General features: G+C 42.3%; 2 protein-coding genes across 5 annotated transcripts; both read left to right on the top strand.

Annotated features, from left to right (window-relative positions):
- The first annotated feature begins 1483 nt into the window (after positions 1-1483).
- On the top strand, positions 1484-13381 carry kif4 (kinesin family member 4). 4 transcript variants are annotated; one of them, XM_061750633.1, is made up of 32 exons: positions 1486-1881; positions 2435-2576; positions 3816-3930; positions 4019-4209; positions 4307-4396; positions 4517-4683; positions 5884-5975; positions 6094-6213; positions 6532-6707; positions 7055-7116; positions 7231-7363; positions 7515-7573; positions 7751-7856; positions 7945-8052; positions 8176-8358; positions 8713-8816; positions 8940-9084; positions 9306-9416; positions 9502-9585; positions 9724-9837; positions 9976-10131; positions 10218-10315; positions 10481-10610; positions 10740-10910; positions 10997-11104; positions 11392-11562; positions 11629-11748; positions 11839-11907; positions 12210-12284; positions 12412-12537; positions 12769-12858; positions 12957-13381. In XM_061750633.1, the coding sequence occupies exons 2-32, from the start codon at positions 2454-2456 to the stop codon at positions 13116-13118; spliced, it is 3759 nt and encodes a 1252-aa protein (XP_061606617.1). In that variant the 5' UTR covers positions 1486-1881; positions 2435-2453; the 3' UTR covers positions 13119-13381. The 4 variants fall into 4 exon arrangements, with proteins under 4 accessions (XP_061606619.1, XP_061606620.1, XP_061606618.1 ...); XM_061750635.1 differs by lacking the exon at positions 12412-12537 and having other exon boundaries at positions 1484-1881; XM_061750634.1 differs by lacking the exon at positions 11839-11907 and having other exon boundaries at positions 1485-1881.
- A 2233-nt stretch (positions 13382-15614) lies between these two features.
- adssl (adenylosuccinate synthase, like) lies at positions 15615-25392 on the top strand. The gene is made up of 14 exons (XM_061752274.1): positions 15615-15736; positions 18804-19043; positions 19420-19522; positions 20210-20278; positions 20387-20437; positions 20530-20596; positions 20719-20826; positions 21618-21699; positions 22387-22513; positions 22600-22754; positions 23218-23342; positions 23420-23517; positions 23636-23785; positions 24658-25392. Exons 2-14 carry the CDS (start codon positions 18819-18821, stop codon positions 24708-24710), a joined length of 1413 nt encoding a protein of 470 aa, XP_061608258.1. The 5' UTR covers positions 15615-15736; positions 18804-18818; the 3' UTR covers positions 24711-25392.
- The last annotated feature ends 52 nt before the right edge of the window (positions 25393-25444 follow it).

Consider the following 25444-nt stretch of genomic DNA (forward strand, 5'->3'; position numbering starts at 1 on the left):
CAAGGTCATGACGACACTGTAACCAGTTGTTTCATGAAGAGTGACATGTACTGGTGCAGCAGCAAACCGAATGCAGCGTCATCACTGCCGAGATGCATAGAATTACAGAACATGACAAAGGTAGAACATAAACATAAGCAGTTTGTGATGACTGGTTGTATTGCATGTAAAGCTCTGTTTTCTGTTCCGAGACCTTGTCATCAATTTAACTGGACTCAGCTGTTTACACCTCTGGCTCCCAGTGTAATGACCTTTTTCTTCCAGCCAGAACAGAGAGTCACTCTCCATTTTTCATGGTCGGCTGAAAACCCATTTCATCAATAGGGATGATTTGTCACACACTTACTTTCTAACAGATCTTTCTCCTCTCTCTGCACTAATACATATGTCCTGAGCAATATTTCTTTTCTTAGCACATCTATCTTAAGGCACATAAATGTGACCTGGATGAACTAGCATGCACACCACCTCAAGTATTTGGCTGTAAATGTTGCCACCCCACCATCTGTATTCATCTTCTTCACCCTTTGTATTTTAATATCAAGATGACTCTCCTACTAAATGTGCACATTAATCGTTTCATCCTGAAAACCAATGCTATTTGTTCTGATTGTTTTCAGGATGAAGTGAATCCTGTTTGAAAAAGATCTACAATAAATTATGAATAGGACTGCAAAATGGATGTGTGCAGCCAGTTCTTTTCCTGTTTCTAATATATATCAATGATCCATTGAGTTGGCAGAAGTACTTATACTCTGTACCTAGAAGATACTTGTGTGTGTGTGTGTGGGGGGGGGGGGGGGGGTTAATGAAAAACTCTCAAATAAAAGTACAGACTCTGAAATGTACTTAAGTACAAAAGTAAAACTATTTTATTACTGTCCCATGAGCTAGCTTATGGACGCAGGCATTTATGCTATCGAAACAATGTGTTCCCGTAGCTTTGCTAACGCTGTGAACTGACGAACAAACAATTCCAAATTAGCTATTAGTAACAATTGAAAAAAATATACTTTCTTATTTAATATAGCATCTTACCTTGTGATTTTTCTTCAGATACTAAGAATTCTTGCACACCAGACGCTTGTGTTTTTTAGGCTAGCACAAGACAACGTTAGCCACAAATCATCCTAGTAGCTGACAACATAAAAACATTCTCTTAAATAAGTGCATTGATGGGAATATCGTCTCCAAGTTGCGTTATCAACCATTATAACGCCCTAAGAGTTCAATTAATTTAGATCTCAACCACTTAAGCTCTCTCTATTTATGCCTTCTTTTTTTTAAATACATTTTTTCGTGTCGTCATCCGCCGAGGTTGATAAAATGAACCTATTTTGACAAAGTAGAGTCGAAAATACAGAAATCTGTTTTCAAATGTAGAGAGTAAAAAAACAAATAAATACTCTAGTGAAGTACCCTACCTGAAAAATCTACTTAAATAGGCCTTTGTGACAATATTTGTACTTCGATACTTCCCATATGTGTTGTGTGAAGCCATCATACAGGATGTCACGCTGTCTTTTTCCTTTTCACCTCTTGGTGTCAGTAGTGAGACCAAGCGACATTGACTTGGCCTCATCCTTAAGAAGAGAAGAAGAAGACGACGAAGCAGAAGAAGAAGAAGCAGCAGCCGAAGAAGAAGAAGAAGAAGAAGAAGAAGGGGCGGAGCTGGATGTTTGAAAGTCGCGGGCAGGAACGACACCCCTTTCAAGAGATTGGCTTCATTACACTTTTTTCCTGCTATCATTATCAACGATTGAGAATTATTTCAGGTTGCACATTCGCTTCGTGACGGTTACTTTGGTTGTCTGTAATCATTAGTTGCCTCTGTTGGGTAATTTTCTGTGAAAGAAACGACGCTGGAGAAGAGGCGGAGAGGTAAGCCAAAGTACTACGAATAATCACCGACGCTACACTTTGTCTGTACTCCATTTGAAAACAGCAAAACTGACACACAGATAATTACATGAGTAATTATTACAGTACAGAAGACGTGAAAAAAGTGTAGCTTGTCGTGCATGTTTTCATTTTCTACCCTCACATAACGACGTTGTTTTAATGAAGTCGTCGTACGTAGTTTACCAAGGAATTCATTGGTTTGCTTTCATATTCTGTTATACTGTGGAATTGAAGTAAGGCTTACGTGTCGCCGGGCATTTAAGCATTACTTAGACAAAACAAACACTGGAAATAGTATATAAATTGCATTTTCCAGTGTTTGTATTCAATGCTTTATCAGCACTGTAAGATAATGTCATCTATTTATTTATTGTTTTTCATTGCTGGTATTATTAGACACACCACTAATATTTTTTCCTCAATAATATGGCAAGCCATCCTTCAACAGTTTACATTATGTGTCACATGTGAAGGTTTATTTGATCTCCTGTTCAAAATATGTTTGCTCATTAGCCTCTTGTTCTTTTCAAAGATTATCTAGAATTTCCATCATGACCAACGAGGATGCAAAGGTGATACCAGTGCGGGTCGCCTTGCGCTGTCGTCCTTTAGTGCCAAAAGAAATCAATGAGGGATGTCAGTGCTGCCTCACATTTGTGCCGGGAGAACCACAGGTTGGAATTTGTTCACTTGATATGAACATCACAAAAACATTGGACATTGCTTTAAGTGTTTGACGTGAGTGCTCATTCTCAACACTTGTCCACAGGAGGCTCATTAGGTGGATAAAATAGAAGAATGTAAATACAAACTCAAAGCTGTACATACGGTATACTGTAATCCCGTTTACTGCGGTGGTGATGTTCCAGAAAACCACCACACTCGATGAAATCCTGTCATGTTCTTTGTATCCTCGAGCAGTTTGGTGATTTACCAAAACAGCACATTATTACAAATTGCCAGTGCACAAACGGGTTGCTGCATTTAAACCCCATAGCTTTTAAAGTACAAAATTATTTACACAAAAAAAAAATGTCGACCCGTCAACTGATTGGTATGCAGGATGGTCGTTCCACTCAACCACACTGGGCATCAACAGCAACACCTTATTGTCGACCACCCCAGGGAACACACACGCTGAGGAATAAATAGAGGGACTCCACACTAGAAATTTAGAACTAAAGAAGCATTTTGGATTGAAGGTGAAATGTCTTCAACAAATAAGAACAGTCCAGTTGCCTTGATTCAGCCTTTGCGGATTACCATGACCTGGATGACTGACAATCTACACAGACAAGTCGACCTACTCAATTCCAGACTTCCAGTAAAAATAATTTATTTTCATGCCCAGTTAATGGTGTAGCACATAAAACCACAAATCTTCTTTTCTTTTTCTTTTCAACTTTGCTTAAGACTACTTTTTATTGACACTCAGATGCGGTTGACTGAAACTAAACCCACAACAAAAAGGATTACACACATTGTACATTTTAATACAACATATATTTAGTTTCAGACACATCGCCAACTTGATGTCAACAGCACAATGCAAAATCCTATTTACAAGCTAACAGAGTTTGCGCCAAAGTAGCGATACTTGTAGAGCTCCAAATAATGAATATTTAACACAAACATACACATAGATAATATAGCAATCCTCACGGGGATATATTCTTCCTATTCTGTTTAAAATGTATTTTAGCGACTTTCTTCTTCTTCTTCTTCTGGTAAAAACGCGTACCGAACCGTGGCCCAAAAATTGATGTGCGCTCTGTACCGTGGGATACTTGTACTGTCCCACATCTATTAACCACTAGTCCACTCTTCTGGCGTAGCTGGTAATTGTTCTTTAGACAACATGTATATTTGTTTTCGGTGATACTATTTAGGTACGATATAAATCTTTCTTTCAGGTGGTGGTTGGCACAGAGAAGGCGTTCACCTACGACTACGTATTTGATCCCACTGTAGAGCAGGAAGAGGTCTTCTCTACTGCTGTGTCCCCCTTAATACGTGGGCTATTAAAAGGTAGCTGCGTGACTGAAGAAGATGACTAAACCGGGGGGATGACCAAATTAGCAAAGAGGCCCACAATGGTGTTTTTTTTCTTTTGTAGGCTACCATGCCACTGTGCTTGCATATGGACAGACCGGCTCTGGGAAGACCTTCTCCATGGGGGGTGCGTACACATCGGCTCAAGAGAATGATCAGTCTGTTGGTGTTATTCCACGAGTCATCAGGAGGATCTTTGACGAAAAGGAAAAGAGGGGAGACTGTGAATTCAGCATGGCAGTGTCATATCTGGAGGTCGTGTGACTTTGTTTTGATTGAATAAAGATTTCTTTGGCAATTGGAAGTTTTTGGTTTTTTTTAATACCCAGTCCTTTCTTTCTCTCTTTCATAGATCTACAATGAGGATGTATTGGATTTGTTGTGTCCCGCTAAAGAGAAACCTGCTATGAGCATTAGGGAAGACCCCAAAGAAGGTATCAAGGTAAATGTTGGAAACCTTAAAATGAAATGTCAAAAGTTCTTAGTAAACGAGCAACAGACACTTCCTCATAGCTATGTTTTGTGTTTGTCTGAAAGTCATGTCTTTAATGTCCACTCTCAGATTGTGGGCTTGACTGAGAAGCGGGTGGTCTCCGCTCACGAGATGGTAGCCTGCCTGGAGCTCGGCAACTCCGCTCGCACCGTGGGCTCCACGGCCATGAACGCTGCCTCATCACGCTCGCATGCTATCTTCACCATCACACTGGAGCAACGCAAAGGGAAAGACAAGTCGGTGCCATTATTGTCCCTTCAATTGTTCAATTTAATTCTCTAGTCACTGTTCAGCCATGTGTTGTTCCCTTTGAAATTACTTGAACGTTTAAAAATCTCACTATTTACTAGGCTTTACTCGATCAGGATTTTTGGGGCCGATCACCAAGTTTAAAAAAAATAAATAAAATAAAAATGATAATCCATCACCGATCCGATCGCAAGATGGAGCAATGTCTATTTACATGACTTGTTCATTTGTTGTATATACTTGTGTACTGTATTCATCCATCCATCCATTTTGTGTACAGCCTATCCTCACAAGGGTTGCGGGCGTGCTGGACGTCCCAGCTCAAATTATTCTCTAGCATTTTAGACAAAAGTTAAAACGCCAATGACCTCTCGGGGGGGCATTCAAGGATTGGCCACTGACATAAGCTTAGGTCAAATCAACATTACATGACAGAAATAATGGGTGCTAACTGACTGTAATTCAGTTACTTTATTGCAATGCAATTATTTTCATAAATACTGTTAATGACATGCTTACTGCTACTCTAACTTTCTCACTGTCCCAGCTATATGGACGGGTGTTGTCCAGTGTTGAAGTCCGTTTGTCGCCCCCCCCCCCCCCCCCCCCCCAACCCTCCCTCATGCCGCGGCATGGTCCTCGTCTCGTGTACATTCTTCAGGTGCTCGATCAAATTTGTTGTGTTGAAGCATTTAGATGACGTTCCCCACGACGTACTTTAGTTGTGCACCGACTGCAAATAACTTGCGTGTTGTTTGTCTGGGACACCCCAAAATAGTCCCACACCGACGACATGTTCTTTCACCGACATGATTGAAAACACTTCATTGGCCGTCAGATAGTTGCAGTACTGCGCAACAAGACGTGACAAGGCTAAAAAGAAACTAGCTTTTGGAAGACGTGGCGTTAAATGTCTTGTGCGGAGTCATTGATCGGATCGGCGACTTATGACATGAAACCTGATCAGCATAAAATGCTAATTATCGACCGATACCGATAACACCGATCAGATCGCGTAAAGTCTACTGTTTACTGGATAATGAGTCCAGATAAAGATCTAGAAATGTATTGAATGATAGTTATACGAATCTCACATGGAAACAAAGATGCCGTTCTTATTTTGAATAGTTTGGGTGTGTAGGCAATATGAGGCAACCTTTTCAGTCTTTATTTGTTGATCTTTGCAGAGTCGACTCTGTTTCCAAACTGCATCTTGTGGATCTGGCTGGTTCGGAAAGGCAGAAGAAAACCAAAGCGGAGGGGGATCGTTTAAAGGAAGGTACGACACTTTGAAACCTTCGCTTAGCGTAACCTTGAACGAGACCTTGTGTGCTGCAGAATGAAATTGAAATTGCTCTACCCTCCGATTGTGTCCCCAATAACCTTTTGATCCTCAGGCATCAGCATCAATCGAGGCCTTTTGTCTTTGGGCAATGTGATCAGTGCCCTGGGGGATGAAAGCAAGAAAAATGCCTTTGTCCCTTACAGAGACTCCAAACTCACTCGCCTGTTACAAGGTAGGCTTTGATTCATTTTTAGGTCAGCCTCAGACACATCCGCTCTTTGAGGACCCCATCACATCTCCAGGCAAACAATATTTGGAACAAGCAATGTCCATACTGCCTGTGTCGGCTTGAGTTGAAAGTTAGATTTCATCTTCTTTCATCACTTTTCACCCAACAAGTGAATTAGTTGAGTCAGCTAAAATGCATTTCTTTCAAATGTAGATATTTTTAAGCGATATTCGAGATGACTACATTTACAGCCACAACCGCATGAATAGTGTCATTTTATTTTCCCATAGCATAGTTTACCGATTTGTTGTGCCTCATCAGATTCCCTTGGAGGCAACAGTCACACGCTGATGATCGCGTGCGTCAGTCCTGCAGACTCAAACATGGAGGAGACCATCAACACGCTGCGATACGCTGACCGAGCTCGGAAGATTAAAAACAAGCCTGTTGTGAACATCGACCCCAGAGTGGCAGAGATGAGCCGTTTGAAGCGACAGGTGTATAGGAAGCAACAAAAATCATACGCAAGATGACCACATGCAAATTACATGAAAATTCAGTAGGAGCCTTTACAAAGATAGTAATGCTCATATTTGACTACTGTCGAGAGGTTTTAACTCATCAATATCCATTATCGCGCATATAACTTGCTAAATGAGATGCAACAATTCTCTATGATAGGGTAGTTGCTAACCACTGCAAACTACAACCACAATAATAATCTTTGCCGGTGTTTGTTCCAACCTCAGTTTTAGAATGTTTGTAGCGGATGGCATCTGATTGTGCAGGTGTACCCAGTGTGTTGGGCAATTAACGGGAGTCCTGACATTGTTTTTGTCCACAGGTTCAGGAGCTGCAGGTGATGCTTCTTCACGCCCGTGGAGGAGTCGCGCCGGTGCTGTCTGGGTAAGAAGCAGGAGGAAAAGTTTGGCGGCTTTCCAAAAGGTCATACTGTTTATTTGTTGTGCTCTTGTCTTGTTTTGTTTTTCTTTTTGTTTTTGTTTTTCTTTCTCCCCTCAGGCCAGAGTCTGGCGAGAATGTGAAAAAGCTGCTGGAAAAGAACCGCAGTCTGCAGGACGAGAACAACAAATTGAGCAAGGAGCTGAGTGAGACTGCAGGACAAACCGCACTCATGTTTGAGAAAATCATTATGGTGAGTAACTATGAAAAGGGCTGCCTTCAAGGTCCCCAAACAGCTGAAGGGAAACTGTTGCAGTGAATTTGCATCAAACGTTATTCATTCGAGACATTTCTCTTGTTTCTTTTTCACCTTAACGTTTGTCATATATGTCCTTTTATTATAGAGTGAACAAACAAATGAGAAACTGCAAAGCAAACTTGAACAACTGCAGCATCATGCAGCGTAAGTTTTTCAGTCAGTTTTGGCTTTTTTCATATATTCTTTTGTTATTATGTTATAGACTGGAACTCTTAATATTGGGCTGGTTAGATGTTTCATTCTTGAGGGCCTGCATGTTTTGGGAAGTTGATTTTATTGGTCGCGATGTCTCAAGAATGCTTGTTGTGGTCTTAATTCCAGTTGCACAGTCAATCTTGAGAAGGTTTTGGAGACACTAGAGGATCAAGAGTTGAAGGAAAACGTTGAGGTGATGAAGAACCTGCAAGATGTTATCTTGGAGCTCAAGGTATGAAAATGACCACTACAAACCTGATGATAAACATGTTGCGTGTCAGTAAGTTTAACGAGCTGGGATAAAAACAAATTCTCTTAAGCGTGAGAGTGCGGGCATTGCTGCCTCTATTGACGCCATGGCTGCTGGAGGGGACGTGTCAGATGTACTGGGCAATGCCACAACAAACGCAGCAGATGAGTCCTCATCTGTAAGTTGATTTTTCTTCCAGTGAAAATGTTCCTTTTCTTTTTCATCGTGTGCTTTTGTCAAAGAATGTACGTTTTCTTATTAAAATAGAAACTAAAATGCTTCGCCCATTTTTGGACAATAGGATACCAATGGAACTGCTGGCAAGAACTCCCTAGATGGCTTTACAGCGCATCACGCGCTGCAGCAGGCCCAGCTGTCCAAAGAGCTGATTGAGCTGAACAAAGTGTTGAGTTGGAAGGAGGCCTTGGTCAAGAAGATGTGCCAGAATGATAGCCAGCTGGAGTCCGTGCAGTCAGAGCAACAGGTGAGAAACATTTGCTTTTTTTAAAATAACTATATATAGATCATTCAGTAAATGGAAAATATGTGCAAAGGGCCAAATGATTTTTCACACAGGGTCAGGTCACTTTGAATAGTTTTTTTTCTTTTCATAAATAGTCACCATTTAAACTTACTTTTGTGTTTCTGTGTGTTAGCTTTGTCGACTTTACATTTGTTTGATGATTGTAAACAAAGTTTGGAAACTGAAAAAAAGAATCATTAGGGAAGGGGGCAAATACTTTTTCGTGGTGACCTTGGCTCAGGTTTTTTTCACCTTGGTATTCTGCCGAAAGATCACTTTGCGTCATAATTAGACATTTTGTATTTAATCCCATAGAACAATATGCCGGATCTGCAGATGGCAGTGAACTCTCTGCAAAAGGAGAAAGAGGAGCTAGTGTTGGCACTTCAGTCTGCAAAGAAAGACACCAACCAGGCTAAGTATGTTCTCAGATCAGATATGCCTTTAGGGTTACTGTACTTATTCCAATGCATCATTAAGTCATCTCTTAAGAACCAGCTCTTCCAGCTTCATCTGACTTGACTTGCACCCTTCTCCCAAAGGCTGAGTGAACAGCGCAGGAAGCGTCTGCAGGAGCTGGAGGGCCAGCTGGTTGACATGAAGAAGAAGCTTCTTGAACAGTCCAAAATGCTCAAACTCAAAGAGTCATCTGTTCAGAAAGTTAACAAGCTCATGCAGGAGATACAGGTCAGTTCATATTTTGCTGGCTTGAACACACACAAATACACTGCCACGGCATCTTTTAAAAAATGAAAAAAAAAATGTAATTATTATATAATAACGCTTGCTCTAACGTCGGTAGTTATCTGGTAATGCCGGTACAAATTATTTATTTTTTTGGGGACAATTGTTTTGAACGACTCAAGATGTCATGGTCCAAAAAGTCAACCAATTTATTGTCTCTGCAGGCGATGAAGTCCCAGCGTATACAGCTAATGAGACAGATGAGGGATGACTCTGAGAAGTTTCGAATCTGGAAGAGCAAGAAGGACAGAGAGGTGCTTCAACTGAAAGAGAAGGTACAGTATATGGACTTCCTGACACACTGCCAGGATGCCACACATTTAAAAAAAAAAAAAAAAGAATCATTTCTACTTGTTACAGGATCGTAAGCGTCAGTATGAGTTGCTTAAACTCGAGAGGGATTTCCAGAACCAGGCTAATGTCTTGCGTCGGAAAACGGAGGAGGTGAAGTTTCTTCTTTTGTTCTTCGGTGCAATTTACCATGTGTGAGCTGCACAAAATTACAAATGTAGATTACGTCTTGTGGAACGTGAGCCGGCTCCATGTCCTATTCACAACAGATGTGAACGTTTTGTCCAACAGGCTGCAGCTGCAAACAAGCGCCTGAAAGTTGCTCTGCAGAAGAGAAGCGAAGTTGTGGAGAAGCGAAAAGACAGTCAAAACCGAGGGATAGAAGGAGCTGCTGCAAAAGTGAAGGTAGTCTTTGCTCTTCAACATTTTGCGATGACGTCCTGGCTAAAGTAATTGCTGCCGCTCATAGTAGTTCCATGTGACTGCGTGTGTATTTCCCCATGATGAATTTACACTCTGGGATGTGTGTCTTCATGTGCTCAGAATTGGCTTCTCAATGAGGTGGAGGTTATGGTTAGCACAGAGGAGGCCCGGCGTCACCTCAATGACCTTCTGGAGGACAGGAAAGTCTTGGCTCAGGACATAACTCACCTCAAGCAGCAGATTGATGCCGGGGAGCGTCCTGCTGCCAAAATCAGGGTGGGTTTTCCTTATTATTTCGGGTCTGTCATGTGTCTCGCCGTTTTGTTTTGAAATGCGTTTATTTGGGTCATCCTCCCATAAAGCGTCGGACACTGCTCATTTCTGAGTTGGAGACCCAGGGGGCGCTGGAAACGCCTCTGACCAAACAGGTGGAGAACCTGAAGACGGAAATGGAACTCAGGTTTGTCAGAAGAACCGGAAATCTTTGTAAATCCCACTAATCTGTTCATTTGAACTATTGGTGCAATGAAGCCCCCGACAGGTGTGCCAAAGTCAATGTGTGTGGAAACATTCATGACTGATTGCCATTAACCAGCAGTTTTATGAACATTCATCATTTGAACAGGAATGCCCAGATAGCCGACCTTCAGCAGAAGGTCCTTGCCGCAGACAGCGAGGGGCGCCTGAAACAGCGAATAGATGGCATCACGAGCATTGTTGATGCCAAGTGTGCGGTCAGAGTCCTGATGGCTGAGGTGAACTTAGCTGGTTGGATGAAGTGCTTGAGTTTTACTTGAAATTTTGAAGAGCTTCCATTTTACGTTCAGTCTTGAATAAGAAATGAAACCTTGTTACGTGTGCTCATACACGCCCCCCTCAATTAGCTGCTGTCAGCAAAGACGGCTGCAGCCAAGCTGGAGAGTGAACTCCAACAGGAGACGGCAAATGGACGAGACTTAAACAGAATGTTGGCTGATGAACGAATCGTGATGTCCACCATGGACATGGAGCACCAGCAGCAGCTTGTGGACTTGGAGCAGAGACATCAAGAGAAAGTACTCATCTCTTTAGTTGTTTTGCACATCTTTTTAAAAAAGATTTCTCCCTCTACAATATTTGCCTCTCCATTTCTCCCATGCAGGTCCATTGTCTCCTCAACCAGCTCCAGAACAAATCCATTTGTGAAACTAAGCAGAAAGATGAGGAGAGATTAAAGGAGAAGGAGCTCCTGCAGTGTCTCAAAGTTCAGGTTAGTCCCGGCACCCCTGAGAATTGTTCCAAAATCAAATCAACAATTATACCTGTGTAATAGAGGAAATAAAACATGCAGGCATAAACCTGAACCAAATGTATTGTCCTAAATAAAATAAATAACATTTCTCGCAAAATAATTTTTCGTTCCAGTCATTTATTTGTGTAAGTATGCAAATTACCTCAGGCATTTAAAGTGCTTGAATTGTTCTTGAAATTGTTGTCAACGGTTTTGGATACTTTGAAATGTGATCATGTTATGCGTACGCAAATGTTCTTATTCAGCTTGTGTCAGCAAAGACGGATGTGGCCAAGCTGGAGAGTGAACACCAACAGGAGAAAGCAAATGGACAAGCGTTAAGCAAAATGTTGGCCGAGGAGCGACGCCTGATGTCCACCATGGACATGGAGCACCAGCAGCAGCTTGTGGAATTACAGCAGAGGCATCAAGATAAAGTACTCCACGCTTGCACATTTTATTTCAAGATCTGTCCCCTCTACAGTATTTTCTTCTCCTTGCAGGTCCATTATCTCCTCGACCAGCTCCAGAACAAACCTGTTTGTGGGGAGTCGGATGAAACTGAGCAGAAAGATGAGGAGAGCTCAAAGGAGAAGGAGCTCCTGCAGCGTCTCAAAGTTCAGGTTAGTCCCGGCACCCTGAGAATTGTTCCAAAAAACAAAACAAAAAAAACATCAACAAGTATGCCTGAATAATGGGGTTCCTCGCCTAAGGATGAGGAGCTCCAGAAACTGCGTGTTCTGTGCGAGCGGAACCAAAACCTAGCGGAGCAGCACAGACTGGTAAGTGTTCAAGATCGTTACCTTGTCCTTTCATCGCCGGTTGGTAGTACGGAAAAAAACTGCACACAAAAAAACTGCAGGTACATCTCAATAAATTAGAATACCCTCGACTTTTTTGTCATATTCTAATTCATTGCGATGTACCTGTAATCTAGCAATAGGAAGAGGGGATACAATATGGCGCCGATCTAAACTTTGCTGATTTCCAACTTGTGACAGTATACAGTGAGAATGATAGATAACATCTGAGTGATCACGAAACAAGTTTTATCCATGAGTGAATGTTTGTTTTTGTGCCTTAGGAGGAAGAGGATGACTGGCGTCCTGACAAACTGGAAAAGGGACGCCGGACCTCGAGGAAACCGAGGGCAACAGGGGTAAGGACCGGCTTCATTTTCAGGATATGCTTTCACAAAAGAGGTTCTCGCTTTAGACCGCATGTCATCGTCGTCTTCGAATGTGATCTGTACGTTTTTCTTTTTTTTTTTTTTTACTTTTGTGCAGTGTTCTTGTAAAGGCTGCTGTATCAACAATTATTGTCGTTGCCGTAAAGGGAAGATGACTTGTAGTGAGAATTGCCAGTGTGACCACGAGAAATGTCGAAATATGGACAACCTGGTTGCCGCTGAGGTTGGTTGTCTTGCCGTAACTTTTGGTACATGTGCACTGCTATGAGTCCTGTCTGGTTACATTTATCTGCCTGAGAGGAGGAAATGAGTCGGGCACTATAATGCAGTGTCACAACAGTAGGAGAGTCATTATTGCTACTTTGCATTTGACATCTGATTAGCTATGCATAATGCTGTATACAGATCAAGCATCAAAATCACTAAGGTATTCATGCAGTAATTTTCATTCCAGGATGAGAGCCAGAGTGAAAATGTTTCCAGAGACTCTGTCAGTCCGGACGGCTCCTTCTTCATGCCGCCATCTTGCACACCAACAAAGAAGGTAAGTGGCTCCAGTCTCAAACATCAGCTACTCCTCATTGGTTGATGAAGAGAAGTAACACACAAACATGTAAACAATTGATTGAACTTTTCTTTGAGGTGCTGGAACTAAAGTTAGTTCGTAAGCCTGTTTCACAAGAGGAAGAACAGGATGTGGATCAAGAGGAAGACAGGAGGTTCCTTAAGAAGAAGAAACGGCTCCTAACAAGTTTTCAGAACAGTTTTTTCTCTGGCTGCACGCCGATCAGAGAGGAATCGTGACTGTTTTAATGAACTTGTGTTGAGTTGTCCACACATCTTGGCCTATGTGGGCTGTCCTACTGTGCGACTTGCGTCCGAGCTGTTTCGTTCTGAAGGTTTGTGTAGAGGGCAGGAAATGAACCGTGAACACTTTCAAAAGATGCAAGATGCACGAATGCAAAATGAGATGCTCATGAAATCTGCACAATTTGCGGTTTGTTCTTTGTCTTTGAGCAACTCTATTTTTAGTGACAAAGGTTAATAAAGTCTTAGGGTCAAATCTTGTTTTTGTTTTTTTTTTACCAATGTTCAGTTGTTTCTTGTCATTTGTCTTTGACTCACTCTTTCAAATTCTCCTTTCATTTGATGAAAAATGTAACTCCTATGTTTATTTACCATGATTGAGTACTGAATTGGAAGCTAGGAATCACCATTTGCATACTTTTTTACAGCATTTTTCAGGCCAGAGAAGGGTGCACCCTGGACTGGTCGCCAGCCAATGGCAAAAAAGAATGATTTTTGGACAATTTGGAATGTTGCATTAACCAAACATGCATGCAATATAGGAGGAATCCAGACTATCCGAACTGAACTCACAAGCACGACAACGTGCAAACACCGCCCAGGCGATGAAATTCGAACCCAGAACCTCTCCATTGGAGGCAGATGTGCTGTCTCCCAATCTACACTGTCATTTAAAAGGTGTGCACATGGAAATTGCTCCCATTCGATAGTACGGAAAGGCAATATTGTCTTCAAGGCTCGTTGAAGAAAAATAAGCTTTTTTGGGGCGTGCTTCCTGAGTGTCAGCTGCAAAAATTCAAACGGTCCTCATAAAGTTATGAAACTTGCTTACATAGCCTACCATAAGTTGTTTTTTTAAGCACCCTCTTCCTGGTAAGGCACAGGTGGATTATATCACATCAGCGTCACATTTTGTGTACTCGCAGAGCTCAAAGGCGCCTTCCACCGGTCGTCTGAGCATTTGATCTTTGCAAAGGCAAATGGCGTTAGACGACCACCAAAAGTGCCTCGTGTAACGTGTCGAGTGGATTCCTTCTGGAAAAATGAGCTCATAGAGAGCAGTACATGTGACCTGCTCAGCAGGTTAAAGGTGTGATCTGCTTGAAATTGCATCTGAAATGATGACTGTCAATCCAAAGGTGAAAGACGGTGATTTATCAGCATTACACGTTATTGCTGTGCACATATTCTCTCTCTTCAAGTCTTCAAGATGCTGGACTCTGCACTCCGGCGTAGCCATGCCTTGAACTTAGCGATAAGATAACCCAAGTATATGAATGAACAGTTACAAGAATGTGTAAATATGCCTTTACTTTGAAGGAAAACATTTGATATTTGGCTCATATTTGTAGCTTCAACGAAGACAACTATACTGCTTTTGTGTTGAATATAAACTTAAAGCGACATCTCCAAAAGGTGGAAACTCCTGTGTCCTTTACATTCTGTTTCATTATGAACATGGTGATGTCTTTAGTGTGTCGTACAGTCTGATAACAATTCTATCTTATTTTACAGGCACTCGTCTGACACGTGTTTAGTATTAATAACCGAGACACACCATAAACCAGCGCAACTGTTAAAAACTCGGCCGATTCATCATTTCCCCAAAAATAGGGTTCCGTCATTTGCTGCTTAAAAAAAAAAAAACTTACACGACCCGGCAAAGTTGCTCACTGTGTGCAGTTCGTAACCTTGACATGTCGTACTGTACGTCGATACCGTCATGTGTTTCAGGGTTTGAATCTCTGTGGTATTTGCATGCATGCGTGTTTAGGCTTTTTGTGACTTTTCTGTGGGTGCTCCTTGAAGGTGTGCTACGCGCGGGTGGTGGTGGTGGTAAGCAGAGAGCGAAAGTAGGTTGGTGTCTTGCCAATGAGTGAAATTGCATTCATTCATTTGATATTTTACGAATGGGGAAAAGGGTTTGTACATTAGAACAACTTCAAAATCAACCACCGTCATGGAATAGATTGCGTTTGAATGTAGAGGTTCCACGTATTTTCACGTATTCAACCCCACCCGCCCTTCCTACACACTTGAATCATCTTACTGTGCTTACTGACCTGACCGCAGGTCACCTTACATTGAGAATGTTTCACGCCCCGAGCTTTTTCAGGTAAACTGATCGTTCGTGACCGCGCGAGAAAACCCAACGCAGCACAAATGTGGCTCCTACACGGAGCTCACGTGCTAACCTTAGCCGCGGGGCACGTTTGCATCTTGCCGCGAACATCGACTCAGCCTGTGACAACCCATCGAATGACTCCTGGCCTCGGGTGCACTTGTGAGGTGTTCAGCGCATATTCTATAGCGAGGACAAAGGAGATGTACTTGATGGCGGCCCTTCCCTGTGTCAGTCGGCGTGGAATCAGGATGTTGGACAGGGGCAGGGCACAGGGCCTGTTAAATATTGACAGCCATTGTAATCATTAACCTCTCACCAACCCCTGATCTCTTAAACTGGCGGCTCGGCCTGGTTGCCATTCCTGCTCTGCCGTGACGAACCCTTTGACAGCGAAAATGCAGCTCTCACCTCTCCACTTCCACCCAAGTCTGCGCTGAGCTCGCTCGCCTGATCTCTAACGTACTGCTGCGGCCTAAATGTCGTCGGCTAGGTGAGTACAGCTCCAATTGAAGACTGCATTTACAACTAACGTGAACGCATCTAATTGAGTTTCTTCACAGGAAACAACACAATTTGAGCATTATTTCAATATTTAAAGGAACATTGGAATATTAAAGGAGACAATTTGATTTATGGCGTTGAACAGTGTGGAAAACTTTAACAGATTTTTGTAATGTTTCAGGGGAAATGGGGAATATGGCTATATTAGTTCTTATGCTTTTACTTTGATTGATTGACTGGTAACCAGGCCAGGGCGTACCCAGCCTCACACCCGAGGAGGTGAAGAGGTTTGAATTACGATGGATTGATTTTCTTTTGGTCGTATTTAGAACATTTGGGTCTTCTCGAAGAGGAAGAAAAAAAGTACGAGCAAAGAAGCTAATTCGATTTTTCAACAACGTCATCAGGCTGAATTTTACTGAAAGGTAAAGTCAACAGAGTTATTGAGCAGGACAAAGAAGAAACATGTCACAAAATGTCAAATTGTAGACAAACATCAGTTTCAGCAGGAAGTGCAAGGCCTGCAGATTTGACACGCCCGTGTTTTCACCTATTGACAGGCATCGTCATGATTGCCCCCATAAAACGTGCGTTATCTTGTCAAGCTTTGCCCCTTTGGCCACACTCTTGCTTGGACGATGTGGTCTATCTGGGGCAATAAAACCGGGAGGAGGAAATGAGCAGGTCAAAGTCACTTGCCAGCGGAACCCTCGTCAAAAGCAGTCGAAATCCTCGCTTAACCTCAGCTAACGTTGAACTTTGGTCTTCACGCGCTCGGTCGCGCTCTCACCTCGGACGTGTGGCCGCAGTGGGAAGGAGCCACCTCGGTCTCGTCACACATCTGCCTGACGGAGCCGAGCTGCAGTGCCTTGATGAGATTTCCGGTGCTCGCTGCATGTAACAGCAACTCCATGTGGATGCTGGATCGAGTTCCGGTGGAGGTGCTGCTACTTGCAGAAAGTTAACACAGACGACTGCGGCGATTGCTATGAGCCAATACGCTACGAGGCTGTTTATCAAAAAAAAGAGTCATGGGGCACAAGGTGATGACCTATGAATTGACAGCCAGTGATGATAACGTCTGCCTGTCATTTCTGTAGGCCACTGCTGTGTTTGTCCTTCAGAACGTGGAGTCATTTCGTGCATCATCCATCCATCCATCCATCTTTGAATGATTTTTGCACGGCTGCAAGGAGGGTTGAACGTGTTGCGTTGTCCGAAATCTTTCTTGACAATATTCCAATAAAGTTTTGACATTTTCATTTGACTATTTACTCTGTGTGTGTATACTGGTTACTCCCAAACTGGAGGGCAATTTAGGATTTTACTATTTATATGATCATTTTTGTTACGTTTTCAAGGAAAAACAGGTACTGACCCATTATATCATTTGATTCATCCAGCTCAACCATCAATCGTACACTTTTTATCCAATATTTTATGAGTTGTGTCATGTTTGGCGCAACTGTTACAGATACTCAGGCACCAGCTGAAAAACACATATTTCAAACATATTGCGGAATATACTACCATTATCATGAAATTAAGTTACATTTAAATTGAATACTAATTTTAGTATTACTCTAATTACAGTTACAGGGTTGAAAGTAGCAGGCTTGTAAATCCGTGCTAATGTTAGTTTTTGCACAAGAGTGCATGCTCGTTGTGTTAGCTGCTTTGCTATCTGATCAAGATTTTTCTTTCCAGATTTGTAGCTAAAAAAAAAAGCCAACCTTTTCAAAAAATGTCTCTTTCTGAGGTTTGCTTTCATCAGACTGACACATTCCATTCCTTTTTTTTTTTTCCTCATCCACTAGATCAGCTAGTGTCCCCAACCTTTTTTGTGCGTGAACTGGTTTCATGTAAAGCAATGTTTTTGACAGACCGGCAGAGAAACAAAACAAAACCAAAATATTTTGGTCACCGGCATTGCAGAAAATCTTCAGAGTTTTCAGCAGTTTTGAAGACTTCATTGCCTCATTTGCACGCCTGCTGCCACATATTACGCAGAGCAAACGTAGACCTGGTGTGTGAGAATCACCAGTGGCAATAAACCCGAATTTGAAGTAGGACTGCTGATGTTGTCTCTTAAATACTTTTTCTTGGAAGCCGTGGGCTCTTCTGTCTCATCATTTGGCCTTTTCCCCTTTCAGAAGAGGATGTTTGTTTTTCACTCATTTTTGCAAGCTTTTGAATAACATGCCAACACTTAATTTCATTTCAATGCCTGAAAGCATATATGCTTTAAACAGCTTTTCAGATTTTCAACCTTAGTCTTTTTTTTTCAAATCTTAAACAATTGACGTATTTGTTTTAAAATTCTGACAAAAAGTGCAGGCGGCTCACAGACTCAGCAGCATGTCTTAAGTTAAACAAATAAATAGCTCCCAAAGATTTCATTCAGTACATCAATTTTCCAAAATTGCAATACAGAGCACCCCCGCTGTTCGCGGGTGATAGCGACAGGGATGGACCGTGACTTGCAAAAAACGGCGGATAATTTATGCCCTTTATAATTTCATTGAAAAAAACTTTTTTTTTTTTTTTTCAAAATATTCTTGAATAAGATGGGATAAACCACCAATAAGCATTTTTGGTGTTGGTTCACCCTCCAAAAAAGAAAAATTTAATTGGAATTAAATTAATTTAATTTCAATTAAAACCATTTTTTTTTACAAATCTTCGAACAGGTGAATCCGCGGGTGCCGAACCACAAGTAAGTCCACTGTATAACTGAAACGTTAATCTTTCACTTATCACTTATTCACCGCCTCTGTTTATAATCGTAAGATGAAAAGTTAAATATGTATTATATAGTGCGTGTGTCAATTAGTGAATAAGAGGCATTAACTTTGTGCAATTTGTAGAAAGGCGCTTTATGAAGTTCAGTCCATTGACTTGATTGCATTAGTTTAGGGGAAACATTTGACACATTGAACATGGCGGACGCGTCGACGTACTTGGCGTAAATGAAACAGTGACATCTAGCGGCAGTGCGCAAGAGGAGCACTTCCCGTTTTAGAAACGCGGTAAAACGCTATTCCGGTTTCCAACAGAAGGAGGGCAGCAGCATGGCATCCAGCAGCGAAAACATGGCTAATGTTAATGGGCGAGAGAACGGGGAGCCGGTGGTCAAGCGGCCACGAGAGAACGTCACGCCGGAGTCGCCGCTGCGTTCCCAGAAGGAGCCTGCCAACAAAGTGACCGTGGTGCTCGGAGCCCAATGGGGGGACGAGGGCAAAGGAAAAGTTGTGGACTTGCTGGCAATGGATGCGGATATCGTGTGCAGGTGTCAGGTAGCAGCTACGCTCGTACTCAACATCACACTTTAGACGCGCGCCAGCCGTGACATTCATTCGTCCTTGGAGCGCTCAATAAAATTGGAGAGGCCAGCCAAAGTGGTTTCAGATCAGCACTAGTTAATTATTCATGACCTGTGTCGAGGTCCCGGATGTGGACAAGCTCCATTGCCGCTAGCCATGTTTGCCAGGAAGTGTGCGACGATAGATTCCAATTGTGCTCATCTTTTCAAAAAGTGTCAACTGAACTGGTCATGCTGCACAAAATGGTTCCGACCGACCGGCGTTTTATCTCTTTCGCCAATGCGTGGGATGTGGCGTTTACGTACCCTTCGAGATCGGAAATCTGAATTATTATTATTTTTGTCTACAGGGTGGCAACAATGCAGGTCACACTGTGGTGGTGGACTCTGTGGAGTACGACTTTCACTTGCTGCCCAGCGGTGTCCTCAACAAGAAGGCCATCTCCTTTATAGGTAATATCCTCGGATGGTTCTCTCATTTATTGCGACTAACTTGCATTTTCAGGGAAGATAAAAAGAAAATACTAAAAAAATACTGTCCACACACAATGTTGCACAGTTTCCATAAACATTTTGATCCCAACACCAATTGTGTGCGTCATTCATTGTTCATTGTTCTTTTTTTTTTTTTTTTTTTTTTAAGCAGTAGGAATTTTCCTTGAGGTATTATTAGGTTTTTTGGTGTCTAGAGAACTCCTACTTTTCAGCAATGAACCAAACTCAACACAGTTGTCTGCTTGCTGGCTCCTGTCGAGGTGCCCTTGAGCAAAAGATGCAGCAGTTTGTTTGCCACGTTCACTCTGAATCACACCGAGCATGTGTGAGATCAAAAAAACCAACAAAAAAGTCATTTGAATGGGGGTGTGGAGACTTTTTATATCCGCTATTGTGAATTTTGTTTGTTTAACAAAATAGAGATCCATTTCATACTTCGAGTTTCCATTGGACAGTGATTAACGACACAACAAATTCTTGCTTTCTTTTTATTTTAGAAACGGGACAGTTGACAGAGGTTCACGATGTGTTATGTAGAAAGGATACGATCACAGAAATACCTCAGTATTCCTGAGAAATGTAATGGCATGGTTTTTGCTTTATTTACAACATTCTAGTAAATAAATGTCTGATTTAACGTTGCAGGCAATGGAGTGGTCGTACACCTCCCAGGGCTGTTTGCAGAGGCGCAATCTAACCTGAAAAAAGGCAAAGGTACTGTAAAGGCTTGTTTATATAAATATGCATTTGTCAAGTTCTCTGGATAATGAAACCATTTGATGGGATTTATTTTATTATTATTATGATTATTTTTCTATGCAGGATTACAAGGATGGGAAGATAGACTCAAGATTTCGGATCGTGCTCACATTGGTGAGTATATTTTTTAAATCTGAACTTATTATATATATATATATTTTTGAATGTGGAAGCGTGTTATTGAGGCTCCCTCGGTCCACCTCTAGTGTTCAACTTCCATCAGGCCGTCGATGGCATTCAGGAGCAGCAGCGGCAGCAGCAAGAAGGGAAAAAGTAATTTTGCTCACATTATTGAAAGCACTGACGTCTGATTGTGCATCATGTCTGCTGGGGGGACTGCTTTCCCGTTCGACTTTTTCCTCTCATTACCTGTTGCGTGTTTATCTTTGCTGCAGTTTGGGAACAACCAAAAAGGGAATAGGCCCCGCCTACTCCTCCAAAGCCGCTCGGAATGGCCTGCGAGTCTGTGACCTTGTCTCCGATTTCAAAGTCTTTGAGGACAAGTGAGTTTGTTTGGGCTTCTCTCTTAAAGCGCGGTACAGAAGAAGAAATAGAAGAATCTCGGCTGTTGACTGTTGCAGTAGCTCATCTGGGGACGACATTGTGGATGATCATAAGACAACACATTCACCTTGAATCGTTCTTCAAGTCGATAACATTGGAAGGGAAAAAAAGGTCTTAAAGCCATCGATGGGTAATATCTCGCTTCTCCGAATCTGCCGCGCCATCGTCGTTATGGCTCCACGCTTCATATTCCTCCATGCTGCTGCTGTTGATGTTTTTTCCCCCACATAAGTCCTCAAGATCGCGCCGGCCGCTGACTTGAAATCAAAGTCAGAAGTAGAAAGTGGAGATACTGGAGATGCTGTATGGAATAAAAGTAAAACATCATCTGAAAAATAAATATCCAAGTACCGTGCCGAGGCCTGAAAAGTCTACTGAAGCACACTAAAGTATTTACGTTGATTGTAAGGGAGCGAAAATGCTCAAATCCGGCTTGATTGTCGCTATGTTAAGTGCACATTTTAAGTAGCCCACCTTAGTGTGTGTTATTTAAATATTGCAAAAATGCTATTGTACTGGTTTTGTTAATTCAGGACAAAGTTTCTTTTCACCTGCTGTACAAGCACCTTTATAACTGTAATAACGCTTCTGCGCGTAAGTGGTGGCACACGATCGTCCATGACGAGCTTTGGAAAACAGCTGTCAGTCCATGTCCAATTTTTTGTAGCTTGAATGAATAGCTATGGACAGACTGTTTAACTGAACCATAGTTGCTTGTTTTTTTTTTTAGGTTCCGTATGTTAGCGGAGCATTTCCTGGCAATGTATCCAAATCTCAATGTGGACATTGAAGGTGAACTGGAGCAGTTAAAGGTGAGAGGGGATGAAATCGCACACAGCGTTATGCTTCTGTATCGCGGTTCATCATTCGCCTTCTCGCTACATCGTAGATTTTGAAGCGATCGTGTTTTTTGGTTTTTAAATGGGTTTTTACAGTACAAAGGCAAATTCGAATTTAGAGTTGCGCGCCTTCAGTGTAGTGCCACTTTGTGTCGCAACATGCTAGGCTGAGATGCAGCATAATTAAGAGCAAGACAAAGAGGGAAAGAAGGTCCAGTAATGTTGATTGAGAGAATAAATATCTGTAAGTATTTTCGTATGTAGCAGTTGAAGTCGCAGTTGTGTGAAGCGCTACCAAAACATCTGTGCTAATTGCCGTTAGCCCGTCGATGGTGTTTCGCATTGTGTCAGTAGACGTTAGACGAAATTATATGGTTTGGTTGAACATTTGGGTGTTTAAATGTATACATTTGTAATTCTTTTAAACAGTCACATAAGTGACACCTTACAGTAAACTTCAACAGGGAGTGCTGGCAAGAGGGACAACAGGTGCTCAAGAATACTTGAATATAAGTTTAAAATAACTTGAAACATGCCTCTGGTACACTGTGTTCAGTTATTAATGTACATTGATTGGTAATTCTAATAAAATCAGTAAATTGCCAGACTATGTAGTAATAGTTGTTCTTTGTTGGTTGAAGGAAGCGTTTCTTTTTTCAGGCATATGCGGAGCGACTGCGCCCTCTGGTGACAGATGGCGTATACTTCATGCATAAAGCGCTTACTGGACCAAGTAAGAAAATCCTGGTGGAGGGAGCAAACGCGGCGCTGCTGGATATTGACTTTGGTGAGTGGCAAGACCATTGGGCATTTAATCGTGCTGACTGCCAGATGTTTTTGGCTCCTTCGGCTAATAGACAATTGTCCACTCAGGCACGTATCCCTTTGTGACGTCGTCGAACTGCACCGTCGGAGGAGTGTGCACCGGACTTGGCGTGCCCCCGTCACACGTTGGCAGAGTGTACGGCGTCGTCAAAGCCTACACGACCCGTGTGGGCGTCGGTGCTTTCCCAACAGAACAGGATAACGTGAGTTGGGATGCGTTTGGAGACGTCTGTGTGTGTAAAACCAGATTTATAAAAAAAAAAAAAAAAAAAAACTTTTTTTTTTTTTCTTCTCTAAAACGCATGCATGTTATATTGAACATGATTTGTATAGTTACAAGTTTGGACTAATATCGCACAACCTGTAAACATACTTACAAATGAAGCTACAGTGGAAATTGATGTTATTGCATCACATTAAGTAGGGTTGGGCGAGTACCAGTTATTGGTATTGGGCAGATACCAGCCTTATTTCAAGCTATCGAGGACTTGTGCTGTCCCAATAAAATCTGATCTGTTGGGGATAGGTTCCGCCCCAAAAATCAGAATAGGTAAATTTGCGAGTACCAAAAAGCAACTATGTAGGGAAATACTCTTGTGTTTTAATTCATTTTACTTGGGAAAATCGATGTCATATAGGCAAATGGCAGTCCAATTTGTCTTGCAGGAGACGGGGGCGCTTTTACAGTCGCGAGGTCACGAAGTAGGCGTGACAACTGGCAGAAAGCGACGTTGCGGCTGGCTGGACTTGATACTGGTCCGATACGCTCACATGGTCAACGGCTTCTCGGCGTGAGCGACCGAAATCTCCTCAGGTGCGGCTGCTCTTCATTGTCACGGCTGCACTGAGTTTGAGCTTGTGTTTGCAGCATTGCTCTGACCAAACTGGACATTTTGGACACTCTGACGGAGATCAAAGTGGGCGTGGCCTATCATGTTGATGGGGAACCTCTGCCAAGTTTCCCAGGCAAGTGACGAACCCTCGTGGAAATGTCTGCCGGGCGCTTGTTGCACTGCAGCTTGTCTGATCCTGTCCTTGACCTTGCATTTGTAAACCTGGACGCTTTTTGTTCTTCGTGGTGCAGCTAACATGGACGTTCTGACGCGCGTCACCGTGGAGTACAAGACCTTCCCCGGGTGGTGCCGCAGCACCGAGGCGGCTCGCAGCTTTGCCGAGCTGCCGTCGCAGGCGCAGAACTACATTCGCTTCATTGAGGACTTCCTGCAAGTGCCAGGTTTGGAACATTTTGAGCTTGGATTTGCATGCTAAATCTCCATTTGCTATTCTCATTGAACGAATCAGTAACGAATGATTAGCGAATCACAATCGAATCCTTACTCCTTCTACTAATCCGAAATGAAAACGTCATTGTCCAACTAAGGAAAAATCCAATTTGATTGTTTGAAAACTATCTATAGCTCCTTGGTTGCGTCCTGGTCGCAGTTTTTTAGGGGTTGCAGATTTTGTCACAACACCAGAGAAGCATTTTGGCAGGCCCCTTTTGGCAAGCGCTTTAGTTTAAAATGGCCTACTTTAACCAGGATCCCTCAACCGCAATGCGGCCGTGGTCTGTTATACGCCGGGTTTGTAAAATGCGGAAATCCACACTGGCTGCTAACATCTGCTTCTGCTAGTTAGCTTAGCTGCTAGTTAGTTATTCGGCTAGCTCTCGTCAATCATCTGCCGCGATGTGTTGAATGAATCTGGCATAACTTTATGAAATTCATCTGCCACGGACGGTTGCAGTCTGCCAACATCCGCGCAACTCCTGGTTTCGCGGTGATTATCGTCTCGGGGGAGAGTATGGCTACGTCAGCCACGTGATCTGGTACAACTGTGGCTCCAACTGCGCATATGCGCAAATGGCGGCGGAAGTAAATGGCATTGCAGCTCTTGTCAGAATAAATGACGGGCTTTGATTAATTTTCATTTGAATGTGGAAATTCTGATTTGGGATTTGTTTTTCAAGCCGACTCGAGAGCGAATCCGAATTTCCGCTCATTCGTTTGTAATTCCACTCTCGCCGATGCACTTTTAGCCATTTATTGCAAGTGACAAAGGGTCAAACACACATGTAAAATGACCTTTGGTTCCCTTTCATTGCAGTGAAGTGGGTTGGAGTGGGAAAGTCCAGAGAGAGCATGATCAAACTGTACTGACCCGCCTTCCAAACTTGCGGCCAAGACGACGTCACTTTGCCATCGTGTCAAATGTAAACTCCATGCTAATGGCGATACTTCACCAGCAAAGATGTTTTTGAAACGTTTCTGCCTCGCAGTTACCAGTAACCAGTTTCCAGCTGATGCTTTGTGTTTTTAGGGTGTCAAGCTTTAAAATTGCGTATTTATTGTACGCATTGTTCCTTTCCACAGTGAAATGTTTGTAATTTTTTTTTTTTTTTATGATTTTGAAGCTTATGGAGCTGTGTCTGTTTACCTTTTAACAATTATTTCCACAGATTTACTGGGTCGTTAAAGAGAATGAAGCCTTTGAAACTGGGTGGCATAATAGAGTAATATTGTTTTACAATCTCTGCTATGAAATGGCAACTTGAACGCCATTATTATACAATAGCTTTGCTTGAACAGTTTTAAATCCATTTCACTTGTTTGTGACTGTGATTGTTGGAGTGAATATTGTGCTTTTGTAAATCATCCTTAATACAAAAAAAAAGGGGGGGGGGGGAGGGGGGGGCGGAAATCATAATTAGATTCCGAAAGTTTTTTCCATGTCACAACTTTGATGTGAATGTAAAATAGGTTTCCTGTGACATTGTATTTCTGATGTCCAAAGCAAAAGATGTGGCTTGCTATTGCCAATAAATGGAAACTTTAAAATCTTGTTTGTGCTTTGACTATTGAATAAGGATAATTTAGTTAGAAACAGTTTGATT

The sequence above is a fragment of the Phyllopteryx taeniolatus genome, chromosome 17 (assembly GCF_024500385.1).
Source record: "Phyllopteryx taeniolatus isolate TA_2022b chromosome 17, UOR_Ptae_1.2, whole genome shotgun sequence".
Taxonomy (NCBI): Eukaryota; Metazoa; Chordata; class Actinopteri; order Syngnathiformes; family Syngnathidae; genus Phyllopteryx; species Phyllopteryx taeniolatus.